The 26,494-nt window shown below is 34.9% G+C and overlaps 3 protein-coding genes across 3 annotated transcripts; 2 read left to right on the top strand and 1 right to left on the bottom strand.

Annotated features, from left to right (window-relative positions):
• Positions 1 to 2,767: 2,767 nt before the first annotated feature.
• On the top strand, positions 2,768 to 7,206 carry LOC111383675 (uncharacterized protein At3g49140-like). The gene is made up of 10 exons (XM_023007805.1): positions 2,768 to 3,027; positions 3,163 to 3,376; positions 3,511 to 3,613; positions 3,716 to 3,783; positions 4,101 to 4,256; positions 4,342 to 4,473; positions 4,695 to 5,018; positions 5,987 to 6,139; positions 6,592 to 6,687; positions 6,879 to 7,206. The coding sequence occupies exons 1-10, from the start codon at positions 2,924 to 2,926 to the stop codon at positions 6,978 to 6,980; spliced, it is 1,452 nt and encodes a 483-aa protein (XP_022863573.1). The 5' UTR covers positions 2,768 to 2,923; the 3' UTR covers positions 6,981 to 7,206.
• A 5,804-nt stretch (positions 7,207 to 13,010) lies between these two features.
• Positions 13,011 to 14,221, bottom strand: LOC111383682 (putative glycine-rich cell wall structural protein 1). The gene is made up of 2 exons (XM_023007812.1): positions 14,103 to 14,221; positions 13,011 to 13,362 (listed from the first exon to the last, which is right to left on the bottom strand). Exons 1-2 carry the CDS (start codon positions 14,219 to 14,221, stop codon positions 13,011 to 13,013), a joined length of 471 nt encoding a protein of 156 aa, XP_022863580.1.
• LOC111383677 (40S ribosomal protein S10-1-like) lies at positions 14,073 to 16,970 on the top strand. Its single transcript, XM_023007808.1, has 5 exons — positions 14,073 to 14,222; positions 14,325 to 14,373; positions 14,465 to 14,744; positions 15,083 to 15,218; positions 16,703 to 16,970. The coding sequence occupies exons 1-5, from the start codon at positions 14,220 to 14,222 to the stop codon at positions 16,766 to 16,768; spliced, it is 534 nt and encodes a 177-aa protein (XP_022863576.1). The 5' UTR covers positions 14,073 to 14,219; the 3' UTR covers positions 16,769 to 16,970.
• The last annotated feature ends 9,524 nt before the right edge of the window (positions 16,971 to 26,494 follow it).

Raw genomic sequence — 26,494 nt, 5'->3', positions numbered from 1 at the left:
TTATCTCCAACTATTGTATCTACTTAGATTTTTCTATTTTAAGTGTTAAATTTTTTAATTTATCGATTGAGTTGGGTTGAATTGGATTTTTAATTCATAACCCGAGACCCAATCCAACCTGACCTCAAATTTAATTTTTCAACCCAACATAACCCAATTGAACTTAAAAACCAATCCAAACTGGTCGGTTTAGGTTGAGTTGGTCAATTTGAACGATTTGAGTTTATTTTTTCCCAGCCTTAGTTGAGAGAGAGATTAGGATTTCGAAGTTCTGGCTTCTGCTTTTCACGCAAGGTTATGTTTTGTTATAATAATTTTTTTTTTATCAAAGTTGCTAGGTCGGGTGGAGTGATTTGTGACGGGTTTGATGGGCAGACTTCCCGAATGGAACCCAACTAAAAATATGTGAAAATTTGATTTGGATTCATTTTCACGAGTAAACCCCATAATCCTAACTGATCCAACCAAATTCCAACTAAAAAATATGATAAAATCGACGGTTATTGATGCACTCCTAGGCAGAAGATAGCTTTTAATGCATGGATTGATATTTTGTATTTTTTCCAAATAGGTAGTATAGATTATGCACTTGTTTGGTGGGAATTATAATCAAATTTTTAGTAGATTTTGATAAAAATTAATAAAATATGCGGTTGAAAAATTATGGGTCCCATAAAATGTGTGATTGAAATTAATGGTTAACTTTGACTTAGATTAAAATCTGAATTTTAATTTTCACCAAGCGGATTTTACGTGGCAAATTTCTATTTGCTAACACAATTTATAATTATTATATGAAAAAAATTGTTTTCATGGTGGAGTTTGAAATTTTTATTGAGGGGATTTTGGTCTAAATATTAGCAAAATGGACTCGAAACAAAGTTTGGACATTTTTGTAAATAACAACGTGAAAGTGGACATTTCTTACAATTTTCTCAATGTTATTGTACTTAGGGATGTCAATGAGCTGAGCTGGCTTGCGAGCCGAAATTTTAGGCTCGAGCTCGGTTCGAGTAAAATGTTCGAGCTTTTTTCCGGGCTCGAGTCGAGCAAAAGCTTGACAAAAAAATTAGGCTTGACACGAAACAGGCTAGCTTGGGTTTTTTTTTTTTTTTTTAGAGAGCAAACAAGGCAGCAACCTGCTACCTTAAAAGTAATTTTTATTTTTTTTATTTTTGTATATATTTTTTTAAATATAGGCTCGTGAGCCAGCTCGAGCTTCGCCCGACACCCCAAAATGGAGCTCGGTTCTCAAGAGCCTCGAGCCAGGTGGGCTCGAGCTATTTTCAGGCCGAGTCACGGTTGGCTCGAGTCGACGAGCTTGATTGTCATCCCTAATTGTACTAGTCAACATTGAACATGTGTTGCACGTTGTTATAAAATGCTTTATAAATACTATAAATGTAATATTTTAATATGTATGAATGGTAATTAATTTAAAATTAATATCAGTGAATATATACGTGACAATAAAGATTAAATCATTTATTTAATTTTTATACATAGACGTAATAATAAAATGCATTCTTGAATGTGAAATTTTAATTAACTTATAGTTAGAACTAATTACATTGAAATGCATAAATGAAGATAAATATTAATTAAATGAATATGAATGTTAATTAATTAAGAATTAGTAATAGGGAATTCATACATTAATGAAAACATACATGTGAAATGAATCTGGACATTCAAATATGCATGTAAATTGATGGTAATTTAATGGTTAAATAAATTAAATACGGATTGAAAAATAGGTGTCATTGAAATACTTGAATTATAATATGGTTAGAATCGTCCGAAAGATGATTCTCACTGGACTTGATATTTAATATATTGTGAATATAGATATGAAATTCTAATTAACTTAAAATTAAAATTAATAACACTAAAATGTATAAATGAAGATGAATATTAATTAAATGAACGTGAATGTTAATGTTAATTAATTGAGAATTAATAATAGGAAATTCATACATTAATAAAAACAAATAGGTGAAATGAATCTAAACTTCAAATGTAAATGTATATTGATAGTAATTAAATGGTTAAATAAATTAAATATAAACTAAAAAAAAAAGTAAGGTGTTATTGAAATAATTTAATCATAGTAATGTTAGAGTTGTCCAAAAAATTATTCTCACCGAATGTGATATTTAGCATATTAAGGCAAATATATTCACACTACAATTTTTGTTAACTACGCAATATTTAAATTACAATGAATATCCCAAATTTCTCTTATTTTTACTCTTATGATGTCAACCTTTTAATTTTTTTTTTTTATCATCGACCCTCTATTAATTTTTATATCTTATCTATAGAGATGATTTCGTCCAAAATGTTTGTTAAGAGAGCCAAAAAGACATCTATCTTTCTTGTTTTTAAATAATAGAAATAAATAACTAATATAAAAGTTAGACAAAATATTTGTTCATCTTTTAAATGCTCGTTAGTAAAATATTTGGATGAGAATCATGATTAGAAATAAAATATATTAATTAATTAAAAGTTAAGAATGTCAATTCGCCTAGGAAAAAAATTGAGGACATAAAATTAAAAGTGAGAAAATTGTTAGAAGGGTGCTTGACATTGAGGACCAGCATGCCCCCATCTGTAACGTCCGGGGCCAATGGTTTTACCCAAGGCTCTGTTACAAAATTCGGGATTAAATCCACCTCGACCCTTGACCTTGAATTTCATGGCCCCGCATAATAATCAAGGGCCGCAACCCCTCGGTGACAGGCCTGTTTTTTGAAAGGCAAACCTCTTCACCCAAATTGTAATAGATTATACAATATGCAAAGGCTTAAAAGGTAAAACACAGAAAGGATAAAATAGAACCCAACTGTCCAATCGCAGGAAAAAAAATGGGATTTGCTCAATCAGTTGAATAATCCGTTAAATCTTAGCTTCGTAAAAGATGCTGATGATCGAACCTTCCGCCACCGCAGCCGTCCGTTTCTCCGCCTTGAACTTCGATTCTTCCACCCGCCTCTACACCCATTCTGCCACGTCCCTCTCCCGGTACCATCTATTTATTATTGTTGTTTTTTATTTGAGCTAGAATTTCAGATTTTGGTACATTGTTTGGAAGCAAATATGATTTTTCTGGTAATGATGTAAGATTTGTTAGTGAATTTGGTTGGCTGAAAAGTGCAGGAGGTTGAGCGATAATTCGGTTGGAAGAAGGGTAAAATGTGGCAATTGTATTAGAGCAACTGCAAAAGAACAATCCAGCTCGAGTTCGGGGTTCGAGAAGCAGAAAGGGAATTCACAGAAGTATCATCCGTTTGAGGAAATTGCGGAGTCGGAGTTATTAGAGAACGTGGAAGCCACTCTATCGCCTGCTGAAACTACTAAAACCATTATTGAGGTATCAGAATAAATGCAAGGGGAAAATGTGATTTTCAATGATTATTGATTTTCGACAGTTGAAAATTGTCTATAAAATGTGAACTGTATAAACGGTCATTCATTAATATTGTTTGGATAATGTTATTTTTCTAGGTAAATAGCAAAGCAATGATGATGTTTTCAGGTTTCGTGAGTGATGAAATTCATGAAAACGTGTTCTGGCCAGATTTACCTTATGTAACTGATGAACATGGAAGTAAGATAATCATCTTTTGTTTATAATTCTCATGTTTATTACGGGTAGCAATTGTTTGGTTAAGCAGCTTTGTCGTTAACACTTTTATTTAATTATTGTCAGATATATACTTTCAAGTGAAGAGTGATGAAGATATTTTGCAAACCTTATCTACCGAGGAAAACATTGTGGTAAGATTTGTTCTATAAAATTGATTCCGTTTAATTAATAAGTTATTATTTTGGGACACTAAAATTGTTTTTCTCCTATGAAGTGTAATACTCCTATTGCCTGTCTCCTATATAGGTCTAATTATTCCTAATTTCTTTAATGTTTTCTCTGTCTGGTGTTTAATATGTTAAAAATTTCTGATTTGGCAAACATAATGGTATACTTCATCTGTCTGCAGCTTGAAAAAAGTAAATTTTTTTTTATCTTTTCTTCACTACATGCATTATCCAAATTTAAATGATTGTTTTGAAGCCATACTTGATTTTAAAAAATGCAGCAAGTTATTATTGGACTGGATACTGCAGAGATGATTAGTGAGGTTGAGTTGCTAGGTCATTCAGAAATTGATTTTGGCATTGATGAGTTAGTCGATGAAGATAGTGATTTCCATGATGAAGAGGACGATGACACTGAAAACAATAACCATGGAAAGGTGGTAACTTTTCCTTCAATTCCCCCTTCAAGTGTCAGATTGTAGTTTTCTGCAGTATGTGGACATTGATATTGTTCATCTGCAGGACTGGGTTAGTGTTCTTGATGATGAAGAAGAAGATCTGGATGAGGACTCTGATGGATCCATAGGGGACTGGGCTAAATTGGAGACCATGCGGTCTTCTCATCCAATGCATTTTGCCAAAAAGCTAGTTGAGGTGACTCTCCTAATCAAATTTGCTACACAGTGTAGTATTAGAAAAGTAGATCGAAAAAAGTGGAACATGGAATACCATTCTACTAAATTGACTTTCCGACTAAAATTACTATAATATTTTTGCCTTTATTTTGTCATCGTCATATTCCCTTCTCTAATTTAAAATGAATCAAGTTAATGCACCATCATATATCCATTTTTGTGAATCTATTTTTGTTACAGGTTGTGTCTGTTAATCCAGATGAATATATGGAGCAGCCTTCTGCTGGTCTTGCCATACAAGGCCTCCTAAGACCTGCATTTATTGAAGAACACTCTGTCATCCAGAAGCATAAATCTAGTGGTGCTGATACTAATTACATTTCTGAAGAACAAATTCAAGAAGCCATTTTTCAGATCAATGGTCACAAACCCGAAAATGAAACTATGCAAGGTAGCCCAAATTTGGCAGGGGAATTGGAGAAGGATGAAATGCTCGGAAATGGAGCTTTATTTTACAAGTTAGAGATGATTAAAATTCAGTTAGTTTCATCACATGGACATCCGGTACTTTTGATTTTTCTTTGAGAATCTCAAGATTGCATGGTGCTCTCATTTCTTCAGACCTTTACTTCTTCATATTTAAACTTTTTTTTGTTCTCAGGCTTGAGAGAGCTGCTGAATCTACTCTATTTTCTGCCTCTTTTGTAACTCTGCATGTTCACAACTATGTTTTGATAGCAATCCTAAAGTTGGCAGAAGTCATCCATGCCATTTAGTGAAATTTCTTTCAGCATATATATGTTCCATGTACACAATATAGTTATCTGTGGCGTGTTTATTTCATCTAATATTAGAATGGAGATGAAACGTTATGCTTGATTCCTCTTCTTTTTCTTAAAATACTCTGCTTTCATGTCCTTGCAATTGTTTACTATCAGAAATGATACGTAGGGACCTGAAAAGGAGTTGTGGAAGATAGATGAGGAAAAGAAGATGAAGGAAATTAAGCTATCAATTTTCCCATTACCCCATGTTGAATGAAAAAGGTTTATTTCTCTTTCTGAAAGCAGTGGGCTTTAAATGGCAAACAAGGATTGGGGTGAGAACATCCCCCAAATAGTAGGGGGCAGTCTTCCGTTTGATACTAATAGATATATCTTTTGTAGTCAAGGTCCATCTCAAATATCGCAAATATCAACACCTCAAATGATGAACCTTCTTATCATTAGGGCATGTTCTTAACTTGAACCAACTGTTTGACTTGAGAAATAACTTGAGTCTGTGTTTGCAAGTATGCTGCTGCAATGACTTGTCTGTGCAAATTTGACATCCCTGACTTTGTGTCAGATGTATTTGAACAAATATAGATTGTAATGAACTTGACAGTTGCCTTTCTATGCTACGTATACTGATGCAATTAAATTTCAAATAGTATTACGCATTGAATGCACCACTTTGAGGTGGTCTATCCTTTTGCTATTAGGATGGGAAAGCATAAATTATTTTTTTTGTTCTGTTTGTGCTTTCTGCAGAATTTTGTTGATATAGAAGATTTTATGAAAGCTCAACCTGACGCAATAGTACATTCAGCTGCAAAAATTATATCTCGTGTCAAATCTGGTGGAGAAAAGACCACACAAGCTCTCAAATCTCTGTGCTGGAGATGCAAGGGTATTCAAGTGGAGGTAACACAACGGAGTTATATTAATCTGTAATTGTATCATGCCTTTTAACTTGAAGTAAACTTTGCATTGTTTGTAACTTGGAAAATTGAATCGAAAATAAGATTATAATTTCGCACATTCTTTGGTGACATTTACAGCATGAAGAAAGTGAGAGGAATCAAAATCTACTTCTCCTCACCCATCTCTTCGTGAACAAGGCCTTTTAAACTTATTCCCTCCTGGAAACATAGTACTTACTTTTGTGAGATTAATTTGTTAAGAACTTAAATTGTGTATGAAAAGTTACGTTCATAATATTGGACCCTCATCCAGTTGATGTTCTATATCCTCTCTTGCAATATATTGTCTTGGAATACAAGAGAAGGCCATCTAACATATTAAGAGAGAGTCAGAAAAGTTATTTTTCTGCAATCAAGTTCTTTTGCTAATTTTTTATATTGAATTTGTGACAGGAGGTGACTCTTATAGGTGTAGACAGCCTTGGTTGTGACTTAAGAATTTGCTGTGGAACACAAGTACAAACATTGCGTTTTGCATTTAAGAAGAGGGTATATACTTTTTGTTCTTTACTTTTATATTCCATCAATTTCATATGCTTGTACTCATCTTGGACCCATGTGTTTGCAATGAAAGAACAATCTCTCTTATCGTGATGCATGGCCTGGACTATATACAAAATAGTGAAAATTACCTTTTTATATCTCTCTCTCCTCTCCCTCTCTAACACATTGATTTCCAGGCCTCTTCGGAGTATAGCGCTGAAAGACAGTTGAATGATCTACTGTTTCCAAGAGTCCACAAGTTTCAACAAAAGAAAGAATCTCAACAGACTGAATCATAACATATAGGTATTCAAGTTCATTTCTGTATGTTCACCTCGTGTGCATGTTTTAAAAATTGTATGCAAACAGCACAAGGGGAATTCTTTTCTTGTTACCAGTTTACTTGTATCTTTACTGCTAGGTGATTACTTTTATTCTCTCTATTTTATCCCAGCCTCAACTGTATAAGCTGAATTTTGGTTTTGATTGTGCTATTCTAAAGGCATCCACTCTTTACGCTGCTTATGTACTTCTTGAGACTGATATTAACCTATTGTCTCGTTACACCACTGAGGTGCATGACTTGTGTTCTTGAATGACTCAATTTGAGGGCGAGGGAGGAGCTGGATAACTTGAGGTCCGAAGGGGGCTTGCTGGTTTTTTTTTTTTTTTTTTTAATCAAGGTTATAATTTTCATTTCAAATTGTTATTATCACTAAAACGTGGCCAATTAACCTTTTGTTACACAGAATTAGGTGGTGGTAATCTAAGTGCTACTAAATTTGAAGGTTACAGACCCATGGGAAGTAAGAAAAGTTGAATGTAGATTTAAGTACTTTTATAAAACTAAACAATTACTTTATGATTCCTTTGACTATTTAATTAAGACAAAAAATTAATTTGCATAAATCCCTCTCCATGAAAGAAACTCACCTCAAGTTTCTTAGGGACCATTCATATCTTCTTCGCAACGAAAATACAAGCCAGAAACATTGAGTGTTGATGTATGCCCAAATGTAGCGGCAAGTCAATTTTGTAAGCATTTTCCCCAATTTTCTTAGGACCTTGTAGGAGCCTATTTTCTTGTTATTAAGCTTAGAATATGTGCCTATTTGAAACTGTTTACATAGATAGGCCATCACCACATTACCCTCTTTGAAGTTTTGAACTCTCGATCTTTTATAACATGTCCTTTGTTTGATTCTTCAACTTAATGTAGTCATTCAATTCCTTCATTTCGCTTGACGTTATTTGATGATTTTTCACAACTTCCTTAGTAAGCAAAACACTAGCCTCAACCTTAATTAGGAAGCACCAAGTACTTAAATATGAATTCTTATGTTCCACTTTTGACTTGGTTCTGTCTTCTTCCTTTATTGGGGCAATTACTACTTTGACTCCATCTTCGTAAAATGCATATTGTTCTTTTCTCCATGGTGCGCTGTCTTGTTATTGTATTGTCATGGCCTTCCTAAGAGCATGTTCTTAAATATGAGTTCTTATGTTCCACTTTTGACTTGGTAAAGTCTTCTTCCTTTATTGGGGCAATTACTACTTTGGCTCCATCTTTGTAAAATGCAGTGGTCTTTTCTCTATGGTGCGCAGAGTGTTCTTTTCTCCATGGTGCGCTGTCTTGTTATTGTATTGCCATGGCCTTCCTAAGAGCATGTGACAAGCCTCCATTTCCACTACATCATATAAAACTTGTCCATATAATTTTGCACAATTGAGAAAGGGACAAGACATTAATGTGATATCATTACCTCGCTTCCCTCCTTGAACCAGGCTATTAGATATGGCCTTGGATGTGAAAGCATCTCTAGATTCAACTTCGTGACCATCTCCTTAAAAGCAAGATTTTTCACAGCTCCCTCCATCAATGATAAATGTACACCCAGAGTTTACCATTCGATGAACACTTCGTTTAAAATATGCTATTCCTTTGCAAGTCACCTTTTACTTTTGGGGAAAGCATTGCACAATGCACTGCCAGATTTGGAAGGCCTTCATCTTCATAGGTTACTTCTGTAATTGTAGAAACCTTTCATTCTGTTGCTTTTCATTTTCTTCAAAACCATTAGTTTCACCTTCTTATTGGTTAAGTAACAAATTGTTGGCTTATTGAACATTCATAACAAATAATTCTTCATCCAGATGACTGGGATGAATTATTATTATCATTCCCAAAAGTATTGTTTCTTGCTGCTGTATGAATTTGTCCTTGAGTGTCATCCTGTTTATGTGTATTGTTTTTGTTGATTTCCAACCTTTGTTTCTAGTTGGACAGAACAAGACAATGTCCAGCATGACTGTAGCTCCACAAAATTTTGAATAGTTAGCCTTAAGTTAATCAAATAACGATGTATCACATGAACTTTAGTCTCTTCTAGTTGCACTCGTGTTTTCATTTTATAGAAATCATTGATATACTCTCGAACAGTGTGTGCTCCTTGCCGAAGAGATTGGTATTACTGAAAGAGAATTCCTTCATAATTTAATGGAAGAAATTGGCTTTGAATCATGCATTACCATCTTTGACTGGCTTTGGATTTTTTCTTTTCGTTACTGGACTCCTGTCATGTAAACTTGTGCTACCAAGAAAAAGCATATCCCTTCAACTTTATTGTCACCAACTTCACCTTCTTATTTTTTTTGGAAAATCAAGGAACTCAAAAATCCTTTTCAACTTTGTTCAGCCAATCTATGACTTCCTCTGGTTATCGTATTCCGCTAAATTCAAGGACATCTAATTTGATGCTTGAATCTTGATCACAAAAGAATTAGTCTAGGTTGCCTTGCAAAATGAATTGCATCTCTTTCTTCATCAAACGATTCATTTGATTGTTGAATATGTTCAATAGGATGTTGATTCCTCACATTTCTTTGCTAATAATTGTGGACTTGCTCCCCCCCTTGTCCCACCACGGGAGAAAGAGTGACACCCAAGATACCAGCCTGATCAAATCTAGAGCACAATTTATCAATATGTTGTTGTTCAGCATATATGGTGGTGATGAAAGGGTTATGTGATAGATAAAATATCGAAGTTTAATCCACAGGACCGTAATTAAACACAACTATATATGGAAGGGAATTACGTACAAACCACAAAGAAACAAGAAATGAAGGAGGAAAATTTGAGGGATTTGAAAAACCACTCTTTCCTTAAGATAAAATTGCCCCGCAATGATGTTCACGGTTTATACCATTCGTCTTCCAGGATACAATGGATTCAACTTTTGGTAGAAGTACTTCAAATTACAAGTTATAGCAAACTTTGAACTGAACCTTCTCTTTGCAAGAGGAAATGATTTTGGATTGAATTAAATGAGTTTTGCAAGAGATTTTATGCAATGCTCAATGCAAAAATGATATATAGGATTCTTATTGGACGTCTAAAGGGTTCTATTTATAGACGATGAGGTTGTGGATGAAGTATTACGTATAAAACTTCGCAACTTCAAACAGAAGCATCATTTGTTGTCCCTAGCTTGTCGCTGACATCTAGCCCAAATGCCAATGTCAAAATTTGAACAGAACCTTTTCTCCTCCGCCTGTCGCTCGAGCGACAACCCTATCGCTTGGGGATAGGCGAGCGATAGAGTTACGCAAAAATCTAGGCCAATTTTTCGTCTATTTTTCTTCCAAATTTGGACAGTAATTTCTTATTCATCCAGAATTAGTTTTGAGCTTTCAAATATACCAATATGATCTACTCGATAAGTAAAACAAGTTAGTCTATTTATATTTGTAATTTGACTATCGGATCTAGTCCGAATATTTGGCCAAAATTGATTTGAACGTCACTTTCCACTTTTATACTTAACCAAATTTTCTCAAATTTAAACTAATTTCCGACATATGTCATTGTAGATTATGAAAATCCTTCAGCCTCCATTTTCACCTTTTCCAACCATCGACCTACAGTAATTATAGATGTTTGCACAATCTAATACGACTTGATGCAAGTAAAATTAGATATTCCAATCACCATCTGAGTTCTATTTTCTTCAAGGGAGAATTCTAGAAGAGAACCTTGAAATTAAAAGTAGTAGACACTATAAAATCATAAATTTTAATTAAAATGCAACTTTACCTTTTTGGACAATAAAAAGGGTACGTTTAAAAGGGTAATAAAAAAGTAAGATATTGCATCTGATGCTAAGAGATGGTTTAGTTTGAATAATTTTCTAGAAATTCCTTATCTTCCTAACATACCCCTAGTTTTTAGCTTACCATTTCAAAAATTAGACTTTAACTCTATTCATTCAAAAATTAGGTATACAACAGAAATGATCTCTTAAGTACCGATGCTTAATTTATGTAAAGCACATGTGATATAGCACATCATTTAATTTGTGAATCATTAAATACATGAAACCTACCATTAACTTATTCACCAATTAAAAATGTAATATATCGCCGGTGCTTAACATAAATTCAAAAATTATGTTTGAACTTATATTAAGCACCGATACTTAGGAGATCATTTCCGTATATTACATAGCACCCCACTTTTCCAATTCTTTTATCCATTTCCTCCAAGTCACAATTCACGTTCACTCTCAAAACCACTACCACCACCGCTCGCCCATACCAATTCCACCACCGCAACCTGCCACTACCACCGCTACAACCCATGCCAAACTCACCCTACCTGTAGAAACCATAACCATAATCCTAAACCCAACTCCAACCCCATTTCTACGCTTTATGGGCTGCTCGACCCTTAATTTGTATCGTGAGGCCAGTCGAAGTTAAGGAGGAAGACTGCTGCCTGATTTCGTCATCGATGCAGTCCGTTTTGACGATTTAGGTAGCTGGAGGAAGGTTTGTATAGGGTAGCAGCGCTAAGGTTTCCACTTAGGGCCACTGCCAACTGAATGAGTTTGGAGACCATTGGAGCCCCCGTAGCATCATTCAAGTCCGGAAGGGAGACAACGACCTTATTCTACCCTTGATAAAGTTCGTTTCAAGCGATTTGGGTCGCGAGAGAAAGCTTTGGATGGGGCGGCAACGCTAGGGTTCCCACCCAAGGCCATCATCAACTGAATGATTTTAGGGGCAATTGAGGCCTCCAGTATGTAGCGTGAGGTCGATCAAAGGTAGGGAAGCAGACGAAGACGTGATTCAGTAGTGGGTGCAATGCATTTTCGATAATGTGCGTGGTGGAAAGGAAGCTTTAGAGTGGGGTAGGTGTGATGTGGGGGTGTGACAAGTTAATTTAATAATTGATAACAAATAAATAATTAGTTATCTATAAAAATGTGTAATTTGTGATTAAATTTGTAATTGTGACCTATTGTGTCTTTGTAACTTGACTTTGTGCAACTTCTGAATAGTTATCGTGACTATAAATTATGCGTAATTGTGATCTTGACTTATTTAATTAGTTAGTAAGTCATGAAATTGTGACAATGTGACCACCTAATTTTTGAGACTTTTTAACAAGTTTCTTATTTTGAAAGTGTAGATTGAACTATTAGTTACGTATTTTTCCCATAATTAATTTGCATCAGGTAGAATATTATATATAAGGTGGTTGTAAAATGCAATTTCAAATTTATGAAATTAGTTTTACTATTTCAAAAATCAGGTTTTAATTAAATTTTAAGTCTTAAATAATTAAATAAAAAATATTTTATTCATTAAATATATTAATATAACAATATTATATAATTTATAGTTACACTATATTAGTCATAATTACAGATGTAATAATTACAAATCACAAATATTTTAAGTAACAACTTATTTCTCAAACAAAAATCATCAAATTAACTACTCACATATAATTTCTTTCTCACAAATTACATATTTTATAGGTCACAGTTTATTTATCGATCATAATTTAGCGATCATTTATTATTTTTCGATTACAAATTTTATAGGTTACAATTTATTTATCAATCACAAATTATCAAATTAGTAGGTCACGTATTATTATTTTTTTTTTTTTATCACAAATCATAAATTTAATAAATCACAACTTTTTCAACTACCACAAACCATCAAATTAATTTGTCACAAATAATTTCTCAATCACAAATTATTAAATTAATTGTTCACAGAGTCATGATTACAAATTTATTTGAATTCTCACTTTTTTTAGTTCATAAATTATCTTTTTCATCGATCACATATTATTTATTATTGATCACACTTTAATTAATTTATTGATTACAATCAATCAAATAACTGGTTGCAAACACTCTTCCTATCCCTTCACCATAACCACGAGTACAACCACCTCACACTAAACTACCACCTCTCCCCAATATCGATAACACTACCACCACCACCACAAGCACACTAACATCGCCACTACCTCACCAACACTGCCACCACAACCAACACCAATTGCAAACACCACCAACAAAATCCACCTCAAAACCATTGTCGTAGCTTGAACAATTGTTAGAATTGTTCCCACCTCTACCTCCATTGCCCCTTCTACTACCACTTTCATATCCAAAGCCACTGCCATAGCTAGAACCACTACTGGACCCGATGCCACCACAGCCTCTCCCTCCTCTTCCACAATTTCCTCCAACTCCTTCACTCGACCCATATTCCTGACCATAGCCTAAATCTAGACCCAAAATTAGAACGGCAGTCAACATTGCCACTATCTTACTATCGCAACTAACATTGTCGCCGCTGTTGCCACCAACAAAATCACTACACAAACCACCGTAAAATCAATTCCAAAACCAAAGCCACTGCGCAACTTTCGATATTGTAGCCGTATGCTGATTTTTGTACGAACCACCTCTCGACCTCGCTAAATAGTCGTGAGGTGGAATATCATAGTCTTCGACATCTTGCTCATAATCTCCATCGTGATTTTTGTACTCATTCTTGCATATGTTCATAATTAACGATTTTCTGACAGTTTATCAACTCAGCTGTTGTCTTTTGCAGCTTTTCCATTACCTGAAATTGATTTTTTGACCTCAATTGGAACATTTTCATTATTACTCCATATTACTTCAGCTTCGTCTAGTTCAAATCGATCATTAGCGACAATCAAATTCAAATTTTCTCTCTCTACTAAGCCTGGATAGGGTCTGGGAGTGAAATTGGGTTGTGGTGAATACAGTAGGTTGGGTATATAGATTAATTTAATTTTAAAATATTTCTTATTAAAATTTAGAGAATGTATTATCACCTAATTTTTGTATAAAAAATCTTAAACTTGATTTTTAAAGTTGAAACTTAAAAAACATGGCTGGCTGTAATTTTCAGTTTCGTCAATTCTCCTTACTTTTAACCGGATCTGGTTGAGCACAAGCTAGCTTGAGCCTATGCCCCGTAACAAATGACCCATATAGACATGGATCCAAATTCAAACCTTAAAAATTTAGCCCACCAATCCCAAACCCAAGCCCACCAGATCCCAAGAAGCTTATAACTAAAACCCCGCCTCTTCTAGGGTTTCAACAATTCCTCTGCCGCCGCACCGTCCGCCGGAGCCGTAATCTTCTTCTTCATTCTCCGCCGCCGCTGGCCGACCGACAGACCGATATACAGAAGCCATGGTATCATTTCTCTCTTGTTTTCTGTATGTGATTTTCTTTTTATTTTCACGTTTATGTTGGCAATAGAGATTAAATCATTTACTGGTTTTAATTTGATACCAGATTATCCCAGAGAAGAACCGGAGAGAGATCTCAAAATACCTCTTCCAAGGTCACATCAATTTCTCTCTGTCTTTCATGCACTTTTTTACATATTAATTGACTTCTGATGTGGAGTTAAAAGTTCATGCACATATTCGTAGAGGGTGTATGCTATGCGAAGAAGGATTTCAACCTCGCCAAGCACCCGGAAATCGATGTGCCTAACTTACAGGTGATTAAGCTGATGCAGAGCTTTAAGTCGAAAGAATACGTGCGGGAGACCTTTGCCTGGATGCATTACTACTGGTATTTGACAAATGATGGCATTGAGTTCCTCCGTACCTACCTCAACCTTCCTTCGGAGATCGTCCCAGCTACTCTCAAGAAGTCTGCTAAGCCCCTCGGTCGACCCATGGGAGGCCCACCAGGCGACCGCCCACGGTAAATAAATCTTTATTTTTAGTTAATTTTCATTGTAATCTGATACACGTGTTAGTTATTGTCTTTGTTTTGATGATATCGGTAATTGATCAAAAGTTATCTTCCTAAAACTATATTTATTTAATTTGTTGTTTCTTCATTGATTTCCCATTCTTGTATGATTCATTCATGGAGAAGCATTAAGGAATTTTTATTTGGTTTTGCTCATTGTTGTGGTAATTGACCCTTATAATATATAGGGACACTAATTACTAATACATTTTGATTGAAATATCAAAGTTCTAGTTATCTTTTTACGAATGTGTTAGTAATATAATGTCTTTATTGGGTGTTGATAGTGGACCACCAAGATTCGAGGGTGACAGGCCAAGGTTTGGAGATAGGGATGGGTACAGGGGTGGCCCAAGAGGACCGCCTGGTGAATTTGGTGGTGAGAAGGGAGGAGCTCCAGCCGACTACCAGCCTGCTTTCAGGGTAATTTGGATTTTCTTATGCTACATCTTGTTTGATTGATGAATTATTTTCAGCCTTCTCTATTTTATGAATATTGTATGACAATTTTTTGTTCCCTTTATTTTTAAAGTAAAATGGAGCTTAAGTGAATTAAGCCTTTAGGCTTATGTAATTGTGTGAAAATTCATGAATTCCTGTGCTAATGGTATTTAGGGCCTATGGAAATGGAAATATTTCCGTAATTTTTAACCTTGATCCTGTATGTGATTTGCATTGACGATACATTTCACAAAGCCAAATGTAAGCCTTGTTTGTTCCTATTATTTCCAAATTACATTTTCCTGTCTCCTCTTTTCAACAACGTATTCTTTAATAAAATAATATTACACGTAAGCCCAAAATTTTTCCTTATTTTTTAAACACATATTCTCCACTAATCTACTATTTTAAAATGCATTCTTACAACAAAATGAGGCTCAAACATGCTTTAAGATAGTTGTCACTAGGTAATTTTTAAACCATGTTTATGCCATAAATAATGCTATCTATCACAACTACTGGTTATCAGCAGTAGAGATGTCAATTATTAAGTGGCATTAATTGATGTCATCTTAAATACAAGGATAAGTGTACTGTCCCATTTGGCATATCATTTGATGCTTAATTACCACCCATAGGCTGCTGAACATCTAAGAATCAAATATCACAAGTAACTTTTATCTGACGTGGTTTATTAATCCGTATTCATTCTGTTTGGGTGCGTGTCATATAAGCTTTCGTGAATGGCACATTTGAGCTGTGGAAATTGTTACTCTAATTGTTTCTCACTATTGCTCTAAGACAGCAACTTGTATTATATTGAATTTGAAACATAAATTGAACTTTTTGTTATTCTCTTTACATGTTACAATGTAATGTCATTGGTTGTTGATGGTTAATGTTACAATGTAATGTCATTGGTTGTTGATGGTTAAACTATCAATAAAAAAACTTCTCTTTTTGAATTACCATGCAACTGATTTAACCTTGTTTGATTTTTTTTTTTTTCAAAACCACTTTTCCTCAAACTTATTTTTAACCACACATTCACCTAATAAAATAATATTGCCGGTGGAGGCATAACTTATTTCCTACTTTTTTTACCCCACATTTAAAAAATAATGATATTAATAATAAAAAAAAATCATAATATCCCTTCTCAAAAAATAAAAATTAAGTAAGGGCTCTTTTGCTTCTTGTAGGATTACTAAGCTTTCTCCTACTTTACTTGCTTAAAAATCAACCCACCCTTTTATTTTTGGGTTTTGTTGGTAGAAGAGTTGAGGTTGCGGGTATTGGCTGCTTTTCCCTTAAAAATTCATTTCCCTTGGGCACGTCTAGAGTAGCCAATTTACATTCTCAAATAGTGAACATGGCTTATTTGATTCTGCTAATTGTTAGTATTTTTTGTTATTTTATGTCCAGTCCATCATATGAAACTTTACTCAATTCAATTTGACATGCAGGGATCCGGTGGAAGACCTGGATTTGGACGAGGATCTGGCAGCTTTGGTGGAGCACCCCCAAGTTAGAACTTGTCCTAGATATTCATTTGCCAAGTTTTCGTATTTCTTGCAAATTAGTGGTTAGATATTGGAACTGGCGTGGAAGCCCTTTCTTTCGCTTAGAAACGCTATATTGTAGTATGATCTTTTCTTAAAATTTGTTACTTTGAACATTAATACTGGTTTCTCAAGTTATTACCAGAGCAAGAATTTTTGTTTTGCGAATCTATCCTTTTTATTTCTGTGTGCTGATTCTTACCGCTTACAAATATCTTGAATTATTCTTAGTACTTCAGTGAGAAGCCAGTAGAAGGGATGGATTTCTGGTGATTAAACTGTCCAATCTCTTATGGCAGGGAAGTACAGTAGAAGGAAAATAGATGAAAATGAATTTTTAAATCTATTTTCACGTTACCAAACAATAGAAATTCTAACAATGTAAAAGTGAAGAAATTCGACTAGGTGCTGGTAAATGATGCACAGTCTCTCTGCTGTCCGGGGAAACTACAGCCATTTGGAACGGGCCCACCAGTTACACCAGAAGTTCTGTAGTTCGTTACTTTAAGAATCTTATTCAAGAATGAATGGAAGTTTTATATAGCTCGTTTCTCAAGAATCTTATAGAAGGTAATTGTTTTACTGTTAATGTGAGATTATAATGTGTTTTTCAGATCCAAAAGTTGAAGGCTCTGTCGGTCATTTGGATTAACATACAATATGACTTCAACAGTGACAATCTGTGAGTACTGAGATATGATGTGATGACGGGCAGTAAGATCATCGTTGATGGTTGAGAGTACAAAATAGCCTGGATTACCGATGCTCCTGAATGACGATCGCTCGTGTGCAAAGACAACCTTGAGGTTTATCTGTAAACGGGCACCATTGGTGCTAATTACTGATTAGGATTACATAAATTTTGTTTAATTCTTCTTATATACATAGCACACCAGCAAGAACAAAAGAAACAAGGAGAGGAGCTGGAGAAAATCACTAGAGAAAACACAAATGCTTCCAGAATAGCACCTAACAAGAGACGACCTTTCATCAGAGTTATACTTTTCATGGGTAAGTTTTTATCCATATGGAAAACAGTGTTAACCATTGAATGGAGTCTACCAACCCAGCTCGCCGCTAGGCAAAATTTAAAGCTACACGTGAGGGGAACGAAAAAACAGAAGGCTCGCCTAAAAATTATAAACCATTTCTCGTATTTAGGCTGACGACAGACCTGTCAATAAAGGGCACAAGGGCAAGTGAATAAAATGTGCCTAAAGATTATGAATAATTTTTCATACTCGGGCTGGTTACAGACTGTCAATAAGGAGTTTGTGGGAAAGTTAATAAAATGTGATTCTTCACCGAATCAGTTAGAAGAGAGCCAATAAGGAGCATCTATCTGTCATTCTATCAAAAGGACCAAATTATCCTAAAATTTGGTAAGAAATCTATAAATACTCCCTCATTTGAAGAAGAATGAATGTAATTCAAATATCTTTCTTTCAAATAGTTATTTTATTTGGAAAAAACCCTAATTCTCTAAAAATTTGAGATCATGAGTCAGAGGAGAAATCGGAAGAGATGAAAGCATTAGAGATAGAAGTCGAAGAATGCAGCGACTATCCTCCAGATATTGACCTCAATCCTAAGAAGCAAAGAGAGGAAATGTCGGAAAAAGAGCAAGCTTGCATTTCTCCCACACAGCGTCGCCGCTTGTGGAAGAAATGTCCACTCTAAATGCTATTCAAGAGATGACAGAAAGCTTGAAAGTGCTAAAGGCAAAGAACACTTCTCTGCGACCGAAGATAGAGAATAATGTAGAAAAGATTTGCAAGAGAACCTAGAAGAAAATGAAACTAATCGTGTTAATAGCGGTTTCCATGATAACACCTGCATACAGGCGTAAAAAACCTGTAACAGCACACCATAAAGGCCGCTTAAGTGGCATCACAGTTTTTAGAAGAGGTCACCTCTTAGGATCAGAGGGGCTGGCAAGTTGGAAGTCTCTTCAACACATCGTATAACACTCCTCAGAACGAGGAATATGAAGATCGACCTATTAGGTAATACGAGTTGGATGACGATGATGAGCACCTCCCATTTCGTGGGAGATCAATGAGGAACCGATCTTGGACAACTTAGGAGTTTTATATATTAAAAAAAAGGACAGAAAATAAAAAGCAAAAAAATAAAAATAAAAAGAGAAAAGAAAAGAAACCAAAAAATAAAATAAAATAATAAAAAATAAATAAATCAAGAATTTCTAAACATTGTTTTGCACCTATTCTAGTTTGACTGATCAGTACTACGTCTCAACGAACACGGGAACTTTTTTTTGTCTTGGCATCTCAACGAATCAACACAACGTCTCCACGACCGAGGAAAGTTACTATTTTATCCAATGTTTTAAAACTCGACCCGAAAAAAGAAGAGGGTCGAGGTTTAAAGGGTCAAACCAGAGTCGAATAGTATAGAACCGGATGACAAATTAAATAAATAAATACACAAGTAAACTATAAAATATCATAACTATAATAGATTTTTAAATTTTAGTTTTCTCATTCAAAATAAATATAATCAATATTTGTTAATTAGATTTATTATAATAATTTATTTTAAAACCTTAAAACTAACAATTAATATGTCCAAAATAATTTGCTTTGTTCAAATTGAAAATTATAATTTTGTTGGGATTTATGATTTGTTGATGAAAATGATGAAGTAAACTAGGAAATACTTAGAATTGACAATTGGCAATTGGCAAGTATCCCACATTGGGAGATTAACACAATATTGGAAGAATAGTCACCTTTAAAAAGGAGATAGTGTTCCACATTGGAGAATTACTAAAATATTGAAAGAAGGATCTCCTTTTAAAAGAAGGCAAGTGAGAATCATTTTTATAAAAAAGTTACTTGGGCCTTCAATTGCAATGGGTGACCCATTAAGATAGTTAAAAAAAATTTTGGAAAAAAATCAAATTACTCGGAAAAAATCGTGGCCGGTTTTTGATTCACGGTTAAATCGGCCGGTTTGATAGTTTATTAGCCGATTTTTTATTTTGCAGTTAGTTTATGAGTATCGGATCGGATTAAAGGTTAGTTCACGATTTTTCTGATTGAACCGCCTGGTCCGATTTTTATAACATTGATTTTATCTATATTTTATTTATATTACTGTTCATTTTAAAATTGCATTGATTATTTTTTTTGTGCTGCGGTATTCCTCACTTTTATCTAAAATTCACATAACAGACACCCTAGACCTATCCAAACTCGTCTTGTTCACTTTTCACTTTTAACCTTTTACGCCATTATGTTGTTGACTAATATTTAACACGCGCTTTGTTATTTTATATAGATCAGCAGTATTAGCTTGCCTTATTAGGATCTACATAATCCCACAAAAAAATAAATTCATAACTGCTCAAGTCTATGTTGTCTTTATGTGGAATTGTTGTTCATTGATCTTCTCATACATTGCATTTAGTTGTTACTACATTGCATGCAATTGTGGGTGGTCATCTTGCATCGCTAGAACTAATACTTTGACCATGGATCCTTCCCAATTTGATGCACTATCACGACAATTAGCCCAACTTGTCACTAATCAACAACAGTTTCAAACTCAATACTATCCAATCCAATATAGCTGCTACTCATAAGGAGAGAAAGAACCTAACTACTAAAATGAGTCATTTTAAGCAAATCCCTCATTCGACTGACATTCATAAATCTAAAGTGATCCATAATAGACAATATCACCATTGACAGAGTGATATAAAAATGCTTCCTACACGATAGTAGAGATATGGATCAGGTTCGTGAGTGAGAACGAGGTTGTAATCATCACAGTACTCATTCACTTTCTCATCATACGAAGAGCTTCTTTAGAGACATTAAATTAGATACTCCTACTTTTGATGGTTGCTTAATTATTGAAGTTTTTACTTAATGGACTATTTTTAAACAAGGGAATCGATTAGTGATTGAGTATATTGCACAATTTGAGAAATTTCAAACCAAATGTCATGTGATTGAGGATGAGACCACGACTTTAAGTAGGGTTGGCCAAGGTCTAAAAGATGATCTTAGGTGTGAGCTTTCCTTCGAGGTGTCACTATTCTTGATTATGCTTATTCTTTAGCCCGAGATTATGAGTTGACTATTAGTACTCCATATGAAAAGTGCGATCACCATCGTTGACCCATGTCATTAGCACCACCTCAATATGAGTCTATCATAGAGCCTTCCCCGTCTAGTATTCCTCCCATTTGGAAAAATAAGTATAAAGGTCGTGATGGTCCAAGGCCCCCCTCTCCGTATGGAAGCCGTATTGACAACCATTCTTCTATTTCATTGGCTCCACTTCTTCCAATTAAGTCCCTTCTAGGATTTTCCCCGTCTAATGTTCCTCCAATCTTGGAAAATAAGGGTAAAATTTTTGAAACTCCAAGGATTTCTTCTCATTTGCTATGCATCAGCTGTAAGGACTTTGGCCATATCTCTTCCAAATGTCCTAACTGAGCCTTAGTCATAGAAGAACAAAAGAATATAATAGAAGGGTTGTTAGAAGATCTAGTATATGAACCTAAACTTGAAGATTTTGATGATGATAGTGAGGACACCTTAGGTGGCATCCAGACTCTTCCTGAAACTCCAGATACTATATTCCATGATTTCACTAATCATTTTTGGAGAACCCAGTCGACTATGGTTAGTACTAAATCAAAATTCTCCACTGCAAAGCAACCTCAGACTGATGGTAAAAAAGAAGTCGTTAACCAAAGTCCTAGCAATATATTCAAGTCTCTAGTCCAAAAAAATCTTGGGAATTGGGATTTGATCCTCCAATTGTTCAAATTGCATATAACAATTTTGTGAATCGGTCTCTAGGTCTAAATCCATTTGAAATTGTTCATAGTTATAAGTCTAGGTAGCCGTTTGATTTTATTCTTATATCTTCGCATGCTAATGTGTCGTTGTCAGCTGAGGCATTTGCATATCATTTTCATGATTTGCATACTGAGATCAATAAACAACTCGACACAATGCATTATATAAACCTCGAGCTGATTGGCATAAACAACATTTTGAATTTAACATTGGGGATTTATGTTACACTGCAAGCCCGTAGTGCTGGTCCTTATAAAATTTTAAAGCATGTTGATTTAAATGCACGTGTCATTGATTTTTTTAACATTTTGGCCACCGTTCTATTTTAACTGTTAAGGATTTTGTCACTTACAAATGCTATTTTAACCCCTCTGCTGATCACATGGGAATTCCCACACTGAATCTTTTACTATGTCTACTTCAATCTCTCCTATCACAGTACACAAAGATAAAATTGATATTATTTTAGATGAACAATTGTGTTAACCAATGATTGAGAGATTCAGAGCTTCCTTGCTTGTTGGGTAAATCAGCCTGATTTTGACTGCACAAGCTTGAGTTTCGATTTTTGATTTTTACGAAAGATCGTCCCCTTGGTAGAAGTTCAACCACTCGAAAGAGTCGTGTTTTTCTCCCACCCCAGGAGAGTTGACGAGGACATCACTTGTTTGGGCTAGCTTATTTTCTTGTGGATCATTTGCTATTGTTTTATTTCATCGGGCTTGTATTATTGGGTTTGGCCCAAACCCACTTACTTTTTAGGTTTATTGGTTTCTCCATTTATTAGACTTGGTAATGTAATTTCAAAGAGATGATGAAGAATTAGATTGAAGTTGTTTTGGCTTGCAGCCATTTCTTCCTTCCCTCTCCTGGTCTCTTCTCCGATTTCTTCCCTCCTTTCTCTCCAGTTTTCCCCCTTCTTATTGTCCTCTTCTTCGTCTTCTTGTTGGAATTTTTGTCCTTCTTGTGCTACACTGCTATTTATGTTCTCTGTAGGAATCATCCCACTTATCCCGCATCACTATCGCTTCATTTTAAAATTGAATTATTTGAATTCTTTGTGCTGTTGTTACTTTTATAATTTTAGCCTTAAACTCCTCTTGACTGAAATTATTGAACGAATTGACTTCCCATTGTTTTCCACTTATCAACGTGATTCGAGAATTTGACTAGTGTTTGACCTTTACTTTGCTATTTTACATGTACCAGTAGTATTAGCTTATCGTATTTGGATTTATTTAATCCCAAAATTTAAAATTAAAAAAAGGGGCCCAAGTTGTTATTTTCTATTACTTGCACTTATTGTTCATTGATCTCAATATTGCATGTCATTTAGCTACTTATATAGTGCATGCATAGTGCTGGTCGACTGGTCGTCTTGTCACTCTTAGTTTCAATACACTCACTAGACAATTAGCTCAACTTGCCACCAACCAGCATCACTTACAAACTCAATTTACGGTGGTACACATCGAGATGGCTGCTACTCGGGAAAAGAGCAGAGATCTAGTTGCTAGTCTGAACAATTTTAAGCAAATTTCTAATTTGACTGTTGTTAATAATTCTAAAATGTTCCACAATAGATAATATTGTCGTCGACAAGGTGATCAAAAATACTTTCAACACGATCATAGGGATAGAGATCAAGTTTGTGAGCGAGAACGAGACCATGGTCGTCATTGTTCTCATTCTCTCCCTTGTCATAAAGAGCATTTCTTTAGAGACATTAAATTAGATACTCCTACTTTCGATAGTTGCTTAGATGACGAAATTTTTGCCCAATGGAATACCCTTACACAAGGGAATTAGTTAGTAACTGAATACATTGCTCAATTTGAGGAATTTTGAATGAAATGTCATGTCGTTGAGGATGAGGCCCTGACTTTGAGTAGGTTTATACAATGTCTAAGAGATGAACTAGGCGTGAGCTTTTCTTTCAAGGTGCCACTAGTCTTGATCACGCGTACTCTTTAGCTCGAGATTATGAGTTACTTATTAGTATTCCATATAAAAATCTGTTATCACCATCGTCTACCAATCTCGTCATTGCTGCCTCCTCTTAAGTCTATCAAAAGACCTTTCCCGTCTATTGTTCTTCTTGTGTTGAAAAATAAGGGTAAAATTTCTAATATTCCAAGGGTTTTTTTTTTCACTTGCAGTGCTTCAACTGTAAGGACTTTGGCCACATATCCTCTGAATGTCTTAGCCAAGCCTTAGTTAGTGAAGAACAAAAGAATATGAGAGATGAGCGATTAGAAAATAACATCTTTGAACCTAACCTTGAAGAATTTGATGAGTTGGATGATACTGAGACCCCCCCTTATATAGTATTCGGACTTTTCCTATGAATTTGGGTATTGTATCCCTTATTCCCGATATCTCTCAGTTAAATGTCATACTCTTATTCAACCTAAAGGTACTGACGATTTGCGTAATCATGCCCTTTGCAAGAAAGATCTTGGGAATTGGGATTTGATCCTCCCAATAGTGCAAATTACATATAACAAGTTTGTGAATCGGTCTATAAGTACGAGTCTCTTTGAAGTTAATCATGGTTATACACCTAGGAAAACTTTAAATCTTGGTTTCCATGTCCCCACATATTAATGTGACTATGTCAGTTGAGGTAGTTGTATCACATTTTCATGACTTACATATTGAGATCAATAAACAAATTCAAGCAAGCAATGCATTATATAAACTTCAAGCTGATTTGCGTAAGCGAAATTTTGAATTTAATATTGGGGAATATGTTATATTGCAAGCCTGTAGTGTTGGTCCTTTTAAAATTTTAAAGCATGTTGGTCCAAATGCATATGTCATTAATCTTTCATCATATTTTGGCTACCACTCTACTTTAAATATTGGGGACTTCATTACTTACAAACATCGTTTTCACTTATTTGATGATCCTTTTCTACTTAGCTTTGTAGACCCTCAACCTGACTATGTTGATATTTTGACTTCATTACCATCTGTCATAGCACATAAAGATAAAATTGATATTATAGATGAACATGTTGAATTGAACAATGATGGTCAAATTCAGTACTTCCTCGTTTGTTGGGTCATTCCACCTGATTTTGACTGTACATGGATTTTAAGAGAGCGGTGCTAACTAATATGGATCAAACTGTTTTTGAAGTTTCAATATTTGGTTCATCAGAAAGATCGTCTTCCGTGGCATGACTTGAACCATTTTGGGTATCAGCTTGACTGCAGCTTTTGTGATTTGCCCATTCGGCAGGATTGAGTTTTTCTCCTACCCCAAGAGAGTTGATGCGAACATCAGCCCAATTATTTTGCTTTGTGTTTTATTTATTAATGTCTTCTATTTACTTTGTGTTTTATTTATTAATGACTTTTATTTCATTGGGTTTGGCTCAAGCCCTTTATCTTTAGGGTTTTTGTTTTGCTATTTATGTCTAATTTGTTGTTTAGTTCAGATAGTTGATGATCATAATGAATTGAAAGGTGTCTCCTGCCTCTCCCATCTCCCCCTGAATTTATGCTTCTGCTCAGGTTTCTCCCTCCATTCTCTTTGGTTCTCCCATCTTTCTTGCTATTTTCTTATTTTTATCCTGCATCACATTTGAAGGGAGACAGATGGGACAAGTCCCAGTTAGAAAGCTTAATGACATGCAGTAGGAGGAAGGGAAATCCCTTAAAAGCTATTTTTCACATTTCAGCGTGAAGTTGATGGCTTGTGAAATGATTTCAAACGAGGAGGCTAGGGACACCTTATAGAACAGAGACTTCCTTCGACGTCTACAAGAAAAATCCAGCCTCCTACCATTAGCTAGTAATTTTGATCCAAACTAAAGATACAATTGAGAACTAGGTGGAAGTGGAGCAAGAGCGAGTTCTAAAAAGATGGACCTCAACGTATGCTCCTAGACTACCAGAAGCATCAATGCTCATAGGTTAGTGATCACAAAAGTAAAGCACATGTAATCTCTCCGATTTCTTATCAAGTAGCAGGCGAAGTACCTCCGTTCCTTGATAGCTGTAAGGTAAAATTGTTTAAAATATTTTGTACCAAGGTTCGTGACACGAATAAATGCTATGAGGTCATAAGGATAGTGAAGCTGCAAGATCAACCAAGTATTTAATAACCAAAAAGGGTGAGGTCGTAAAGGCAATTCAAGAAACATAAACTCCTTGCGAGCACCAACAGGTTGGAGGTCCCCGTGTTGGCGAACAGTAAACGCGCAAAGGAAATATGTTCAATGTACCCAGAAGGTTACATTGAAGAACTTTTGGATCTGAGATAATCCCCAACCTACATCTTTTCTAATAGTTTTTAATAACGATAATAAGTAGGGAGTCATTTATCACCACCGTAATACATTGGTAGTGTGGGCTATGATAACTTGCAATGATCTTAACCGCATGTTGGTAGATAATGACAGCTCTATCAATATATTATTTGGAAGTGCTAAACCCTTTCGATCCCTTTACCGCTTCATTGGAGAAGCTTTAATTCTTATAAGACAGATTATACCAGCCATTGAAATAGGTGAGGAGGCAACTGTATTCCATGAATACATGGACTTTCTAATCATGGATAATAGGTTCGCATACAATGAGATCCTTGGAAGGTCCGCATCATAACATCTAAAAGCTGTGTTCCAATCTATATGAGTCAAATACACAACAATGTCGTAACACGAACTCATACATAAACAAAAAAGAGAACAGACAATAAAAAAAACCCAATGACGCTAAATATATTCCTCTCAATTGAATAAACGGCTTAAAAAGGGCCATCAATTGCTACAAGTGCTAGCTGCGAGAACAACAACTTTACACAGAGAAATAATATCAAAATTCGCGGACTGAAAAGGCTCAACAAAAA

This window comes from Olea europaea, unplaced genomic scaffold (assembly GCF_002742605.1).
Source record: "Olea europaea var. sylvestris unplaced genomic scaffold, O_europaea_v1 scaffold2738, whole genome shotgun sequence".
NCBI classification, from domain to species: domain Eukaryota; kingdom Viridiplantae; phylum Streptophyta; class Magnoliopsida; order Lamiales; family Oleaceae; genus Olea; species Olea europaea.
The sequence above is the reverse complement of the archived record's forward strand: the minus strand, read 5'-3'. Positions and strand labels throughout refer to the sequence as shown.

Coding starts and splice junctions, on each gene's coding strand:
- LOC111383677 (XM_023007808.1), top strand. Junction 14,374..14,464: donor CTCAAAATACCTCTTCCAAG/GTCACATCAATT, acceptor ACATATTCGTAG/AGGGTGTATGCTATGCGAAG. Junction 14,745..15,082: donor CCACCAGGCGACCGCCCACG/GTAAATAAATCT, acceptor GGGTGTTGATAG/TGGACCACCAAGATTCGAGG.
- LOC111383682 (XM_023007812.1), bottom strand. CDS start 14,221: ATGGCTTCTGTATATCGGTCTGTCGGTCGGCCAGCGGCGGCGGAGAAT. Junction 13,363..14,102: donor GAAACCCTAGAAGAGGCGGG/GTTTTAGTTATA, acceptor TGGTTTGTGTAG/TGATTTTGTTGGTGGCAACA.
- LOC111383675 (XM_023007805.1), top strand. CDS start 2,924: ATGCTGATGATCGAACCTTCCGCCACCGCAGCCGTCCGTTTCTCCGCC. Junction 3,614..3,715: donor TGTAACTGATGAACATGGAA/GTAAGATAATCA, acceptor AATTATTGTCAG/ATATATACTTTCAAGTGAAG. Junction 4,474..4,694: donor TTGCCAAAAAGCTAGTTGAG/GTGACTCTCCTA, acceptor TTTTTGTTACAG/GTTGTGTCTGTTAATCCAGA.